Source organism: Budorcas taxicolor, chromosome 24 (assembly GCF_023091745.1).
Source record: "Budorcas taxicolor isolate Tak-1 chromosome 24, Takin1.1, whole genome shotgun sequence".
In the NCBI taxonomy this organism is placed as follows: domain Eukaryota; kingdom Metazoa; phylum Chordata; class Mammalia; order Artiodactyla; family Bovidae; genus Budorcas; species Budorcas taxicolor.
The window spans coordinates 41,128,838-41,142,798 of NC_068933.1; the positions used below are offsets into that span (position 1 = coordinate 41,128,838).

At 49.0% G+C, this 13,961-nt stretch overlaps 1 protein-coding gene across 5 annotated transcripts in view; it reads left to right on the forward strand.

Moving 5' to 3' along the window:
* The window catches only part of THRB (thyroid hormone receptor beta), a 437,459-nt gene that overhangs the window by 310,554 nt on the left and 112,944 nt on the right, over positions 1–13,961 (forward strand). For 4 of the 5 annotated variants that reach the window (XM_052661486.1, XM_052661489.1, XM_052661487.1 and 1 more), the window contains exon 3: positions 4,001–4,064. In XM_052661486.1, the coding sequence (XP_052517446.1) occupies positions 4,043–4,064 (22 nt within the window). In that variant the 5' untranslated portion in view covers positions 4,001–4,042. Of the gene's footprint in view, positions 1–3,359; positions 3,492–4,000; positions 4,065–13,961 lie in introns of those variants that run through there. The other variant, XM_052661491.1, reaches the window with a different exon arrangement.

Consider the following 13,961-nt stretch of genomic DNA (forward strand, 5'->3'; position numbering starts at 1 on the left):
CTCGTCTTCCTTCCTCTTCAAGCTCTTTGAACTTGTTGTCCTCCTTGGACGCCATGACCCCTGGGATGGCTCTGGAGGGGAGGTTCTGTGCGTCCCCCTCTGCACAGGGTGTGAGCTGAGACCCTCCTCATGCCGGGGGCGACCCCGGAAAGCCACGGAGCACCTGCCTGCTCAGAGCGTTTAGCCACCGTCTAAAGCTTGAGAGCTTGTTGCAGGAAAACAGCACCAAGTAATATGAAACACCAGAGTGCTGTAGGAATAGGAACAGGAATACACTATTAATGCTACAGGAGTATTAACAGCGTCGTGCAGGAATGAAGTGCTGTAGTAATAGAATGGAGTATACTACTAATACTCTGGTCGTGGCGCCAGTAGAGGACAGTGCAGTCATACTGGAGCGCTATCGTGGTGACAGGAATGTGTTATTTTTCACTGAAGCATAAATGAGGTACAGTGTTGTGTTAGTATCAGGCATGAAGGAAAGTACAGGAATGTATTCATGCTGGAGAAATGGAAGCAGTACACCACAGTGCTTCCCTGGTGGCTCAGATGATAAAGAATCTGCCTGCAGCGCAGGAGACCTGGGTTCCCTCCCTGGCTCAGGAAGATCCCCTGGAGAAGGGAATGGCAGCCCACTCCAGTATTCCTGCCTCGAGAATCCCATGGACAGAGGCGCCTGGCGGGCTACAGTCCATGGGGTCGCAGAGTCGGACACGACTGAGCGACTAAGCTCGGCATGCACATAGTATGGTGTAGCAATGCTGAAGTGCTCCTGTACCTGGAACAGGGGTCATTATTTTTTATTGGCGTATAGTTGATCTACAGTGTTACGTTAGTTTCAGGCACACAGCAAAGAGCAGGAATGTGTATTAGTGCTACGGTAGACGGAGAACAGTTCTAAACAGCAAGATCAGGACTAGATGTCAGGGCGGTAATAATGTATTTTAAGCCTTCATAAGATGTTTTTCCTCTTCCGGGCTACTTTCTGCTACACACACAATAACTTTCTACAGTTCCTATGCTGTTCTGTTGAAATTTTTAAAAGAGAGCTATTTCTAAAGTGTTGGGATAGCAAGAATATAACTGGGATTTTGTAGCTTCACCTTCAAGATGCTTGAAAGGACACAGAACTCTTCTGACACATTTGCATTAACGCTGTGTTTTGATATGGGTGTCGGGATCCCCTTGGTGGCACAGGGCAGAGATCTACCTGGACCCAGCCTGGGTGATGTCTGTCTTGCTCAGGAGGGTTGAGGGGGTGCGGGACACAGCTGGGCCTCCAGGAGACGTGCAGGCAGGGGTTCGAGACCAGAGGGCTTTCTCGTCCCTGCGGTTTTCGGTGAATGTCAAGCCCATCCTCTCTCTCACATTCAGGCTTTTGCCTTGTGGCCGAGAGACGTGGTCGAGAGACATGGCCTCAGGCAGCCTGAGAGTTTTAGCTTCTGATAAATTCTGCCACTGCAGGGACTTCCCTGGTGGTCCAGGGGTTAAGAATCTGCCTGCCATTGCAGAGGACAGGAGTCCGATCCCTGTTCTGGGAAAATCCCCCATGCCACGAGGCAACTCAGCCAGCGAGCTGAGACCATCGAGCCGGCGCGCCCAGAGCCTGGGCTCCACGAGAGAAGCCCCCGGAACGAGGAGCCCGCCCTCCACAACTGCCCGCTGCAGCTAGAGAAAGCCCACCCAGCAACGAAGACCCAGCACGGCTAAAAACAAATCGATAGATATTTAAAAACTTCTGCTACCAAAGACGGAGAAGGCAATGGCACCCCACTCCAGTACTCTTGCCTGAAAAATCCCATGGACTGAGAAGCCTGGTGGGCTGCAGTCCATGGGGTCGCTAAGAGTCAGGCACGACTGAGCAACTTCACTTTCACTTTTCACTTTACTGCATTGGATGAAGGAAATGGCAACCCACTCCAGTATTCTTGCCTGGAGGATCCCAGGGACAGAGGAGTTTAGTGGGCTGCCGTCTATGGGGTCACACAGAGTTGGACACGACTGAAGCGACTTAGCAGCAGCAGCAGCAGCAGCCACCAAAGATGGAATACACAACCTTCTCCCTTCCTCTCTCTTTCTCTTCCTGTCTCTAAACATTCCCCAGAAGCTAGGTGGAGCACTCCGGCTGGCCCAGCATAGGCAAGTTATTCATCCTCCCCTGGAACATTCAGGAGCCACGTCCAGTTAAGACGTGGCTGTGTCTGCAGGGTGGGAGGGGGTTAAGGGTGGCTCCGTCTCTAAGAACAAGAGGTCTGGACAGTCACTTCTAGAGGAGTGATCTGAGCTCAGGGGCTCTCAGAACCTGGTTCTCTGACTCCCAGCACAGCTGGTAGTTGAAGGAGATACCACGGGTTTGTGGCTGGCGACCCTTGAAGTGTCAATCAGCAGCAAGAACGCGTTTCCCTAGTAGTTAATCCTCACTCTTGTACCAGACGCCAGTTCAGGGATCTCATCCCATGCCATATCAACTGTCATTCATTTAATTTTATTCACTTGTTCAGCATGCGTTTCCTGAGTGTCTGTTTTGTATCTTACACTCTGCACATGTCAAATATAAAAATGACAAAGACGTAGTGCCTGCCACAAAGAGCTTACAGTCTAGTGGGAAAAGCAGCCTCGGAAACACGTGATGACCAAGGCGTGACCATCAGGCGTGAATTCAGGGCCGCGGGATTAGATGTGGAGACAGCGAAGGAACGCGTGCATGCCTGCTGTCATGTCCGACCCTGCGTGACCCCACGGACTGTCGCCCTCCAGGTCTCTCTGTCCATGGGATTCTCCAGGCCAGAATGCCAGAGTGGGTTGCCATTTCCTCCTCCAGGGGATATTCCCGACCCAGGGATCAAACCCACATCTCACGTCTTCAGCCCTGGCAGGTGGGTTCTTTACCACCAGCACGGCCTGGGAAGCCCCAGAGGAGGTGTGGGGGAGTATAAACCCAGGTTGCAGGCACAGGCCCCATGCTCTTCTTCTCAGGATATTCCCTCCCTCCTCCTACGACTCGTGTTTACCTGGCACTTTCACTCACATCCTGTTTACACTTCAGAAACACCAACCTTGTGACGCACGTAGGTCAGGTGTTCCTCTCATTTTGCACATGAAGAAATCACAATTGTACAGCGAGCTCCTGACAGCCGGCCCTTGAACCCTCGCCCTGGGCTTCCGTACAGTACCTGAGCCACCCTCCGCCGCTGAATACGGCAGCCCTTCTAGAAAAAGAGCTCTCATCCTGCTCTGTCCCCGGCAGCACGCAGAAGGGCTCCGGCCCATGGCCAGCAGCCGCGGGGTCATCATCTGTGAGTCCCTCAGCGCTCCGCTCCGCCAGTGCCTCCGGCCTGCGCTCGTGTGAGCCCACCTCCACCTGCTGCCTTCAGACCTCACAGATCCGGTGGCAAGAAGGGGCCTCCGCACTGACCGAGGAAAAGGCACGCCTAGGATGAGGACATGGATCCCGTTCTCTAGAGCAGGCTGGCTAAGACTGCAGAGTGCAGGTGAACCACCTGTGGGTCTCGTCTGAATGCAGATTTAACAGAGTGGGTTTGACGTAGAACCCAAATTTTCTATTTCTCACAAACTCCCAGCGATGCTAAAACGTCCACAAGTCACACCTGGAGATGCAAGGATCTGGGTTGAAGACGCTAACACGTCTGAGCCACTCTTGGGAAAAACAGCAAGCCCACTCAACTGGTGCTTTCTTAAAAGCTTGAGATGGAAAATAGGCATGTGACCTTGAATGAAATATTACTATAAAGACATGTCCATAGAAGGAACCCTGAGATGAAAGTTGAAAGGTCTTGTAAACTTACCTGTATGACACAGCCCACCCCTGCTTCACTTTCCTCCATCCTGAGTTGAAAGTAACAAATCACCTCAAGCTGATTAATGCATGTGCTATTGTTTGGAATCAAGCTGATTAATGTCCGTGCTATTGTTTGGAACGAAGCCTTATGGAAAACCCAAGTTCTAACCCATGCTGTTTTTCTTGTCTTTTTCTCTATAGGAGATGTCAGTGAAAAAGGGGGCGCAGAATGATTACTAACCCATGACTCCCAACAGTATGACAGGTACCTCTTTTCTTTTCTTTTATTTGTGTGCTTCCGTTTTTGTTCCACCCGAAGAGACATATAGGCTTCCTGAAAGGCCAGCCTAAGTCTTAGCAATAATTATGTCCAAGTCAACGAATGTTATTAAATGCAAATATATCCATACTTGCCAGGGTCCAGCCCCAGTGGCTCCAGGGTGATTCGAAGGGGAGACAGAAATGGCGAGGAAAAAACTTATTTATTTAGAAATATAAAAAGAGATTAGGAAGAAATAGTATAGTAGGAAAATTTAGTGGAGAAAAGAGGCTGAATAACTTGGTTTACATGGAAAGCCAGTAAAATTCCAGACAAGGAGCTTGCACCATCTACGTTAGGCCACCGGCGTCCTCTTGAATAGCGGAGGGACCCCACCTTCGGCTCCCTCTCTCGTGGATCTTAGAAGCTGGGGCAAGTAAGTAGAGATGGTGAGCCTCCACGCCCCAGATGGGAATTCAGCCAGAAAAGGAGTAAAGAGGAGACACAGGGGAAACCAGTCCAGTGACTCCCCCCCCCCGCCCCCATTGTCCGGAAAGGCCTTATATACCTTTTGATTTCACATAGAGATCAATGGATAATACAAAATTATGCAGCGTCAGCAGCCCTGACTCTTATCGAGACCAGGCTTTCTCTCTGCATACTTAGTTGTATACACAAGTCTTAGGTGATTTACATCATCTTCCGGCCAAAGGGCCAATTAACATTTTACAGACTTTTTTCTGATAAGGGTTTGTCAGCCAGAAGGCTTATTTGTGTTGATCTTCCCAAAGTCTGGTGCCACTCTCAGAAAGCACTAAATAAAGTTACATTCTTACATAGCAAAGATACAGCAATTTATAACATGTAAAAGGAGTACAGTGATTTATAACAAAAGAAAAGTAATTAACTCAAAAGTCTAGTGTTGCTAACATCAAAACTACTATATTCCTATTTCTGCATCCCGATTACATTGATTAATATCCTCCCAGCTGCCTAAAAGATAAAGAATATGGAGGCCTGGCAGCAATCATTGAGTCAACAGTGAACTCCGTCACCAATATGATTTTTAGCTCTTTAAAAAAGGCTCTGTATCTTTAAGATGTTTTAAGCTTTGTGCCTCTCGCAGTTGCGGGGCTGTAAACAATTCACAAGTTGTAAAGTCCAGGCAGATAAGTTAGAAAGCCATCAAAGGTGTTAAGCCGAGACCTTCTTTTTATATGAAGGAGACTGTTAACTGAAGCCCTAAGTTAACTCTTTCCAGAGAAAAGGTGGTGATGTCAGAAGAGTATAGTATAGCAGAGAGTAAACAGACAGGTTTTGTTTTCGGGGCAGATGCTCAGACAGAGGACCCCTCGACACCTGACTCGCCTTGCCCATCAGGCCTCTCCGCATGACCTTGTCATGGGTGGGATCTCCCGTGCTGGCTCCCGGCACATACTCTAGTTTCTTTTGAGATTGTATAAATCTTTCACCTTATACTGAAGATATCCATGAAGGGTGGGGGGGGGGGTGCGGGAAGAAAAACACCCAAATATATCCCGTGACTACGTCCCAACAAATGTACTTCTGGGTTTCCCAGAAGCTATGGGGTGCAGCATCACCAGAAACATGATGAGAGGAAGTGATAATTCCCAGTGAAAACCTCATTTTCCTCCTTCTCAGGGTCACCCTCTCACACCCAATGTGTTTCCTTTCACATTATATAAGAAGTGGCTCTATGTACTCAGTGACCGGTGAGTTCAGGCCTCCTCCTAAATAGAAGACCCAGCAGCAGAATCAGGATGGAATATGTTCAGAGCATGCAAGGCAAAGTGAGCCAGAAACTCTTAGCAAGGGGCAGAGGAGAGAAAGAATGGCTCCCCACCCCTAGGAACAGAAGGTTGCAATAACACGGATTCTCTGTGCAACCCACAGAGCTGAGATTGCAAGCTCAGAGGCCCCAGCGGCCAGGCAGCAAACACCCAGGCCTGAAAAGCTGGGTGTCGGGAAAAGCAAACACCCAGGACGGGAGAGCCAGGTTCTCTCTGAAGAGAAAACGCTTCTCCACCCCAGACCATCACCGACAGCAGGGAGGGAGCCCAGTGTGTCCAGAGATTTCAAATTTTCAAGGGAAGCTGAAAATCCAGATTTAGACTGAAATATCCCTGTTTCTAAATATAAGCGGTTAACATATATAAAAAAAAATCAAGGATCCATGGACCAGTCAAAATACATCTGCTGACTGGACTCGGCCATGGGCTCAGTTTATAACACACCTTCCAGCCCAGCCCCAACCCTGGGACGGTCGTTTGGTTACCATGGCAGCGGGCAGGTCCCCCCAGACCTCATTCCTCTGCAAGCTTACGCGCTCACTAATGCCCGTAGCATACATCTCCAACAGCATTCCGCGCCTCTCTGCCCATCCACGCTCGAGTTCCTGGAGCAGCAAAAAGACAGAGCACCCGGGTACGCCAGAGCGACTCACACCTGTAGGAAGTGAGCACCTGGGAACCCATCTCATCTTCCCAGCTTAGTTCTCAGCAACAGAGACCAAAACACACCCAGCCCCATTTCTATGCCACCAGCAACTCTACCACCATAGCATGAAAAGCCATGGGCGGTATGTAAATAGGCTTGGCTGTGTCTCAATAAAACTTTATTTTCAAAACAGGCAGCAGGCCAGTGTTGGCCTGAGGACTATCATTTGCTGACGCCTGGTCTAGAAGTCAGGATAGTCTTTTATTGAGCAGAATCCCCAGGCCGAGCCAGCTCATCTCCAGGACTGAGCTGGGAATCCGGGCTCAGCGTAGGATGGTTCTAGATTAAGCCACCTTTCAGCCAATCAGTGGATGCGGGATGCCGTCCCTGCAGCCTGGGCTGGAACCCGTTACCTCCCTGTGGAGGAGGAAGTTTTTGCTTCCCAGCATTTGCTTCAAGGCACAGAAACTAACGGCAGTTCTATTTTCTAAAGAAATCAATCCACACACACATATGCTCAGTCTATGCTAATAGGCTCAGCAGAGAAAATCATTGCTTTAGATGCCCCGTTTGTGGATGAAATAAAAGTGTCCTTTTTCCTCTGTCTTTTCCTATGGTCTTGAGCTGTGTGTTTATTTTAAGAAATCTGAAAGGAGACCATAATAAACCTGTAAGTCGTCAGAACTAAGTGCTGGCTTTAGAAGCATAACTTAAAGGGCAAACATGCATATTTTCTGTCTGAAACAAATAATGGGTAATATCGCTGTTATGCAATACAGGAAATCAATTAACCTTTATGAAAAGAAAACCAATTTTTAAATTGAACAGGAGTAAGAACATTGAATCTGTTTTGCCAAAACAGCAGACCAGCATTTCTAGACTGGAAAAAAAAAAAGCATTCAGCCACAACACTTATAAAATTTCTGTATTTTGCATTAAGCCAAAAGAAGAATGGTTTATTTTCTGGAGCTACTTAATATCAGCTGCAGAGGAGTCATGTCTTGCACTGTTCTCATTGCTCTGCTTTAACCTACTTAATATTAGGACCATATGAAATCTCCGAAAATACAGATTCTTAGAGGGGAGGAAGGAAGTGCCCTGATACCATATGTTATTGCAACGGTTCCCAACCTTTTTGGCATCAGGGACTGGTTTCATGCAAGACAGTTTTTCCACAGACCAGGGTGGGAGAAGGATGGTTTCAGGATGGTTCAAGCACAGTAGCGCTCATGCTTTTACGACCCTGCGTATGCTGCGTGCTAAGTCACTTCTGTCGTGTCCAACTCTGCAACCCCATGGACTGTGGCCCGCCAGGCTCCTCTGCCCATGGGATTCTCCAGGCTAGAATACTGGAGTGGGTTGCCACGCCCTCCTCCAGGGGATCTTCCCGACCCAGGGATCAAACCCACATCTCTTACCATCCCCTGCACTGGCAGGTGGGTTCTTTCCACTCGGGCCACCTGGGAGGGCTTGTGAGCCTATAGGAGATCATATACGATCCTGCGTCAGATCGTGCTGAGCTGACAGGAGGCAGACCTCAGGCGGTAACACAAGCAATGGGGGCAGCTGTGAATACAGACGAAGCTCTGCTCTCGCCCCCGCTCGCCTCCTGGTGCCTAACAGGCCGTGGACCAGCACCGGCCTGTGGCCCTCGGGGTTGGGAACCCCCTTTTACTGGCCTCGTATTAAGCACAGCTTCCTAGGCAATCTGAGGGGACTCTGCTAACGTTTATGTCATTGTAATGAGCTCCACTTTGCATAAAATCATGACGTGCACCATAGGAGAGTTGGTTCTAAGATATGAATGTCTGTAATTTTAAATACCCAAGTGAGAGGCTTTGAGCCTTGATGAGAAGGGAACTAAGGACTGGGACTCCTGGAAACGTGCCTGGAGAGGCAGAAACGGGGCTGTTGCGTGGGCTCCGAGCTGGTTCAGGGAGTCAGGGTGGGACAGGAGGTCAGCCCGCAATGAAGCTGCCCCGTGAATCACAGGCCTCCCAGCGGAGGGACCCGTGCCTCTTCTGGGTGGCCCACTTGTGCATCCAGCTGACCCGCAGCGACCTTGGCCCTGTCCTTTCTCTCACTCGAGGAATCCTGTTCCGTGTGTCCTGGGGCGAGGGGAGGAGGGCTGGATGGGACAGACCAGAGCCCCCAGTCATGGGCCCAGGGTGTTCACCGTGAGATCCTCAGAGTGTTTCCATGCTTGTGTTTGTGTGTGTTTGCTTTTTCAAAGAGGAGAACAAGCGTATTTGTTGTTGGTGGCAGGAGGGCGTGAAGGGGAGGGTTCCCTGGCATCTTGTGTAGGGGGGAGGTTGGGGGCAACAGAAGAGGCAGTAGGTGGGGGCGCAAGCCCCGTTCTGCACTACGGAGAAGACTGATCTGATACCTTACGTCACAGCCCCTTGTCCTCGGTCGTTAAATAGGATGAAAATTCACATTTCTTACTACTCCTGCGGTTGAACGCTTTTGCGTGTCTGTTGGCCACTTGTGTGTCTTCATCCATAACTTGCTGGCCCGTATGCATTGTCTGGTTGCCCACTGCGGATTTTGTATTCTCATTACTTGAACAAGCATTTATTATATTCAAGAGAATAACCAAGCAAGTCACCTAATCTCCCTAGAGCTTGAATTCCTTATCAATTAAGTGAGAAAGTGAGACTAGTTCTAATTCTGCCTCCACTCTTAAGATTAGGTTGCACTTAGATTTGAACATCTATAAATCACATTTTCATAAAATCAGGCGTGACTACATTGACGGTTGAGTGTAGAGGAAAAAAGGTGCTCTGGAGAAAGGTATTTTGTGTTTTGTAATGGATAGGTTTTTATGAGTCAAACAGTACATCTAAGTTGGGAAAGGTCAGTGTTTTATCATGAAAGAAAGTGAAGTGCTAGCACTCGGTCATGTCCGACTCTTTGTGACCCCATGGACTGTGGCCCGCCAGGCTCCTCTGTCTATGGTATTCTCCAGGCAAGAATACTGGGGTGGGTTGCCATTCCCTTCTCCAGGGGATCTTTCTGACCCAGGGATGGAACCTGGGTCTCCTGCATGGCAGGCAGACTCTACTGTCTAAGCCACTAGGGCTTTACTGTGAAGCCCATGTCATTCGCCAAGGCGGCCGTCTTAGTGTAACGTCTCCCTGATGACCACTCCCTCCCTTCAGAGATGGGGCCACAGCTGAGCTCCTGTCCTGTGCCCCCTGTGACCTCTGTAGGGTACCCCCTCACAGGGTCAGAGGTCGTTCACAGCCAGATAAGGACACCACTCAGAGAGAGCAAATGCCAACAGCTTGCATGTTGTTAGCATTTCCCATCAATATAAATGCTCTTCTAAAATAAGATTCTGTTCACAGCTACTTAGTGACCCATCAAACAGTGATACAGACCCTGCATGTCTGGCTTTTAATATAATATTATTATAAATAATGTTATAATGAACCACAGTATAAATAATTTGACATCTCTCATTATTTTCACAGGATAGATTTGCCTAAGTCAAAAAAAAAAAGAAAGAAAGAAAATTCTGGGTCAAAGGAAATGAACATCTTTAAAAACCTTTTCTATTGACAGATTGTAGCCAGGTCACTGGACCAAACAGCAGTGCGATGTCCATTTAATCATATACCCTATAACTTTGGAGATTTTCAGTAGTTTACTTTTGAGAAAGGCAATTAATTAGGCAAAGTTTTATCATAGTTTGTATCAAAGTTTTTCAAAACTTTACATGTTTGTTATTAATAATAGTTTTGACTACACAGACACACACACACACAGTTGGCCACTTAAATGTCTTCTTTGGTAACTTAACCTGTACAGTGACCTTTTCTATTGGACTATTAGTTTTTTTCTTATAATTTAATATTAAGGATTTAATTTGTCATGTCATAAATGTTACAAAACTTTTTCCCATATCAGTATCCATCTCTCCTTTTTGTTTATGGGAACATTTGACCTTTTAAAAATGTGTCTTCTTCTGAAGTGATTTCATACTAACAGAAAGTTTGTGAGATGAGTTCAGAGAATACCCAAAGTCCTCAAATGTTAACCTTTTACCATGTTTGCTTAATTCTTTTCTCTCTCCTTCTTGATGTGTGTAATTTCTATTTTGTACTGTTCACAGGTGAGCTGTGACCATGATGCTATGACATTCCTAACAAACAGAAGTTCCCAGTTTAGACACAGGGAGCTCTAGAGAGGTGGCATTTTAGGACTTCCGTCTCTGTTCTCCAGCTAAGAAATCTCTTCTGGTGAATTCTGCGGGGCAGGACTCAGTGGGTCCTTGGGATGTGTTAGTACTTCTACGCCAACACACAGTTCTTTCCACTTAGACACAGGCATGACTGGTTAAGGGGGAAGGTTGTCTCAACAGGCACCCTTTATGCACCAACCACACCCCCACGGTACCCTGGCCCTAGCCTCAGAGGGCAGGGCGGGGAAACCCGGCAGTGCTGGCCGTCCATCTGTCCCTCCTGCCAAAGTCAGGACGGCCACGCCCAGGTCTGCACACTGGTCTCCCAGCAAGGGCCGTACACAGAGGCCAGACGTGGCTTCGCTTCCTTCCCCACGTTGCTCCGTGAACCAGGACCTTGAATTGTCAGGTTATGCACTCCTGGCGTAATTACTTGGAAGGGGCGTCTAAAGCCTTAGTGTACTTTCTTCTGAATTCCTGTTTCCCCAGTCGTGGCCAAAAATAAAACATGGCCTCGGATTTCAGAGAGCCAGCTACGCACATGACAATGTGGCCACAGATAGCTTTAGAGAAAGAAAAATACCAGTTTGCTGAGATAGCCAGCTCTGCTCTCAGAGGTGGTGGTTGTCTGTGTGCGCCCAGTCGTGTCTGACTCTGCGACCCCATGGACTGCAGCCCACCAGGCTCCTCTGTCCACGGGGTTCTCCAGGCAAGAATACTGGAGTGGGTTGCTGTTTCCTCCTCCAGGGGATCTTCCTGACCCAGGAATTGAACCCGTGTCTCTTATGTCTCCTGGTGCCAATCACAAATGGAAACCTGGCTTTTATTCTTGGGTATTTAGCCCAGGAAGCAATGGGGCCTCTTTGTCCCCTCCCCAGCATGGTGCTGATTGTTGCTGCTTTTGTTGTTCAGCCCCTAAGCCCTGTCTCACACGTCGCCACCCCATGGCCTGTGGCGTGCCAGGTTCCATGGGGTTCTCCAGGCAGGAATACGGGAGCAGGTTGCTGTTTCTTTCTCCAGGGGGGATCTTTCCTACCCAGGGATCGAACGTGGGTCTGCTGCATTAGCAGGTGGGTTCTTTACCACTGATCACCAAGGAAGCATGGGTCCCCTCCTCAAAGCAACCAAAATCTCACCACAAGTCAGCAAGAAAGGAAACGCCAGGCTTCCCCAAAACGTTGAGGGCAAGGAGGAGGCTGCAGCAGACGAATCACACAGAGACCTTTTAAATTAAAACCCTCCCCATCCATCTCTTCTCTTCACTCCTCACGTAGCTGCAGAAGCCCCAAGGGAGTGGGGGCGCTACAGACCCAGCCCCAAGCCGGGAGCCACGCCCCAACGCTGGGAGCCCCGCCCCCAGCCAGGAGTCACGCCCCCACACCGCCCCTTCTCCGCACTGTACACACACACACACACACACACACACACACACACGCTTCTGGACCACTTTCCAAATTTGAGCTGCAGCCGGGCGGTAGTGGGGGGGGGGGGGGGGGGTGGGCGGGGTCAGAAAGGTGACATGTGAAAAAAAAAAAGGCCTTTATAAAGTGAAAGGTGGGAACATGAGAGTAAAGGGAAAATGTATTTCCTGTTCAGCAACCCCTGTACTTCCGCCCAGAAGCCCCCTTTACAATATTTGTCTTCTCCTAGACACGCCAGTACTCTTGCCTGGAAAATCCCATGGACGGAGGAGCCTGGTGGGCTGCAGTCCATGGGGTGGCTAAGAGTCGGGCACGACTGAGCGACTTCACTTTCATTTTTCACCTTCATGCATTGGAGAAGGAAATGGCAACCCACTCCAGTATTCTTGCCTGGAGAATCCCAGGGACAGAGGAGCCTAATGGGCTGCCATCTATAGGGTCGCGCAGAGTCAGACACGACTGAAGCGACTTAGCAGCAGCAGCAGCAGACCCCCACACCTGGCCCTCTCTCCCCACCCCACCCCACTGTCGCCAGCATCACCATCTCCCCTCAGCATCCGCCATCCTGACAAACTCATCTCTGCTCCCTCAAGCCCCCCGTAACCAGGAACTGCCCACAGCTCTCAACTCAGCTTCTGCTGATGGTCACAAATATCAACCCTAACCTGACAGAGTCAGGATGGATCTTCCTGCCTGTTCTCCCAAAGTCCTTCAAAGAACTGAAAGTCGTCTTTTCCCAGCAGTAATTTAGCCCATAATGAACACATGGTGTATTTTTGTTTGAAATGAGCCGAGTCACTCTTCTGGGCCGCCCCCAGCTGACAGCCCCAGGCTCGTGCTTTATCCCTCTCGGCTTTTAAGTCATGGCCATCTCGGCACTCTTGCTCTGGAATTCTCTGTGCTGTAGAGGGGAAATTCGTGCAGACGTCCAGCTCTCCAGCCTGCGGGTTGCAGGCACATCTGCCGCGGTGCATGTGCAGAGCTGAGAGCCATCCCTCCAGCCCTCACACTCCATACGTCAGCAGGCAAGGGCGAGCATGCTGAGGTCACCCGCTCTAGGTCACTACGGCAGACAGTTGAGCGTCTGGACACTGCTTCCAAATCGTGGTAAACTGTGGGTTAAATGACTTTAGTCATCAAGTCTCGTTTTGCTTTTTTTTTCTTTTCGATTTATTTCCATTACATTTCCATCACCATTGCCTTCTTTCTTTCTTTCTTTTTACTTTTTGCCTGTGCCATGCCACATGTGGAATCTCAATTCCCTGACCAGGGATAGAACCTGAGCGCTCTGCAGTGCAAGCACAGAGTCTTTAAAAATATATATATATATATTTTAATTGGAGGCTACTTTACAGTATGTAGTGGTTTTGGCCATACATTGACATGAATCAGCCATGGGTGTACATGTGTCCCCCCGTCCTGAACCCCCTCCCACCTCCCTCCCCACCCCATCCCTCTGGGTAGTCCCAGAGCACCGGCTTTGTGGGCCCTGCTTCATGCACTGAACTTGGACTGTCGTCTGTTTCACATGTGCTAATATACATGTTTCAATGCTATTCTCTCAAACCATCCCACCCTCGCCTTCTCCCACAGAGTCCAAAAGTCTGTTCTTTACATCTGTGTCCCTTTTGTTGTCTTGCATATAGGGTCGTCATTACCATCTTTCTAAATTCCATAGATATGTGTTAATACACTGTATTGGTGGTTTTCTTTCTGACTTACTTCATGGCATATAATAGGCTCCAGTTTCATCCAACTCATTCAGTTTAGTTCAGTCACTCAGTCGTGTTTGACTGTTTGCGACCCCATGAACCACAGCACGCCAGGCCTCCCTGTCCA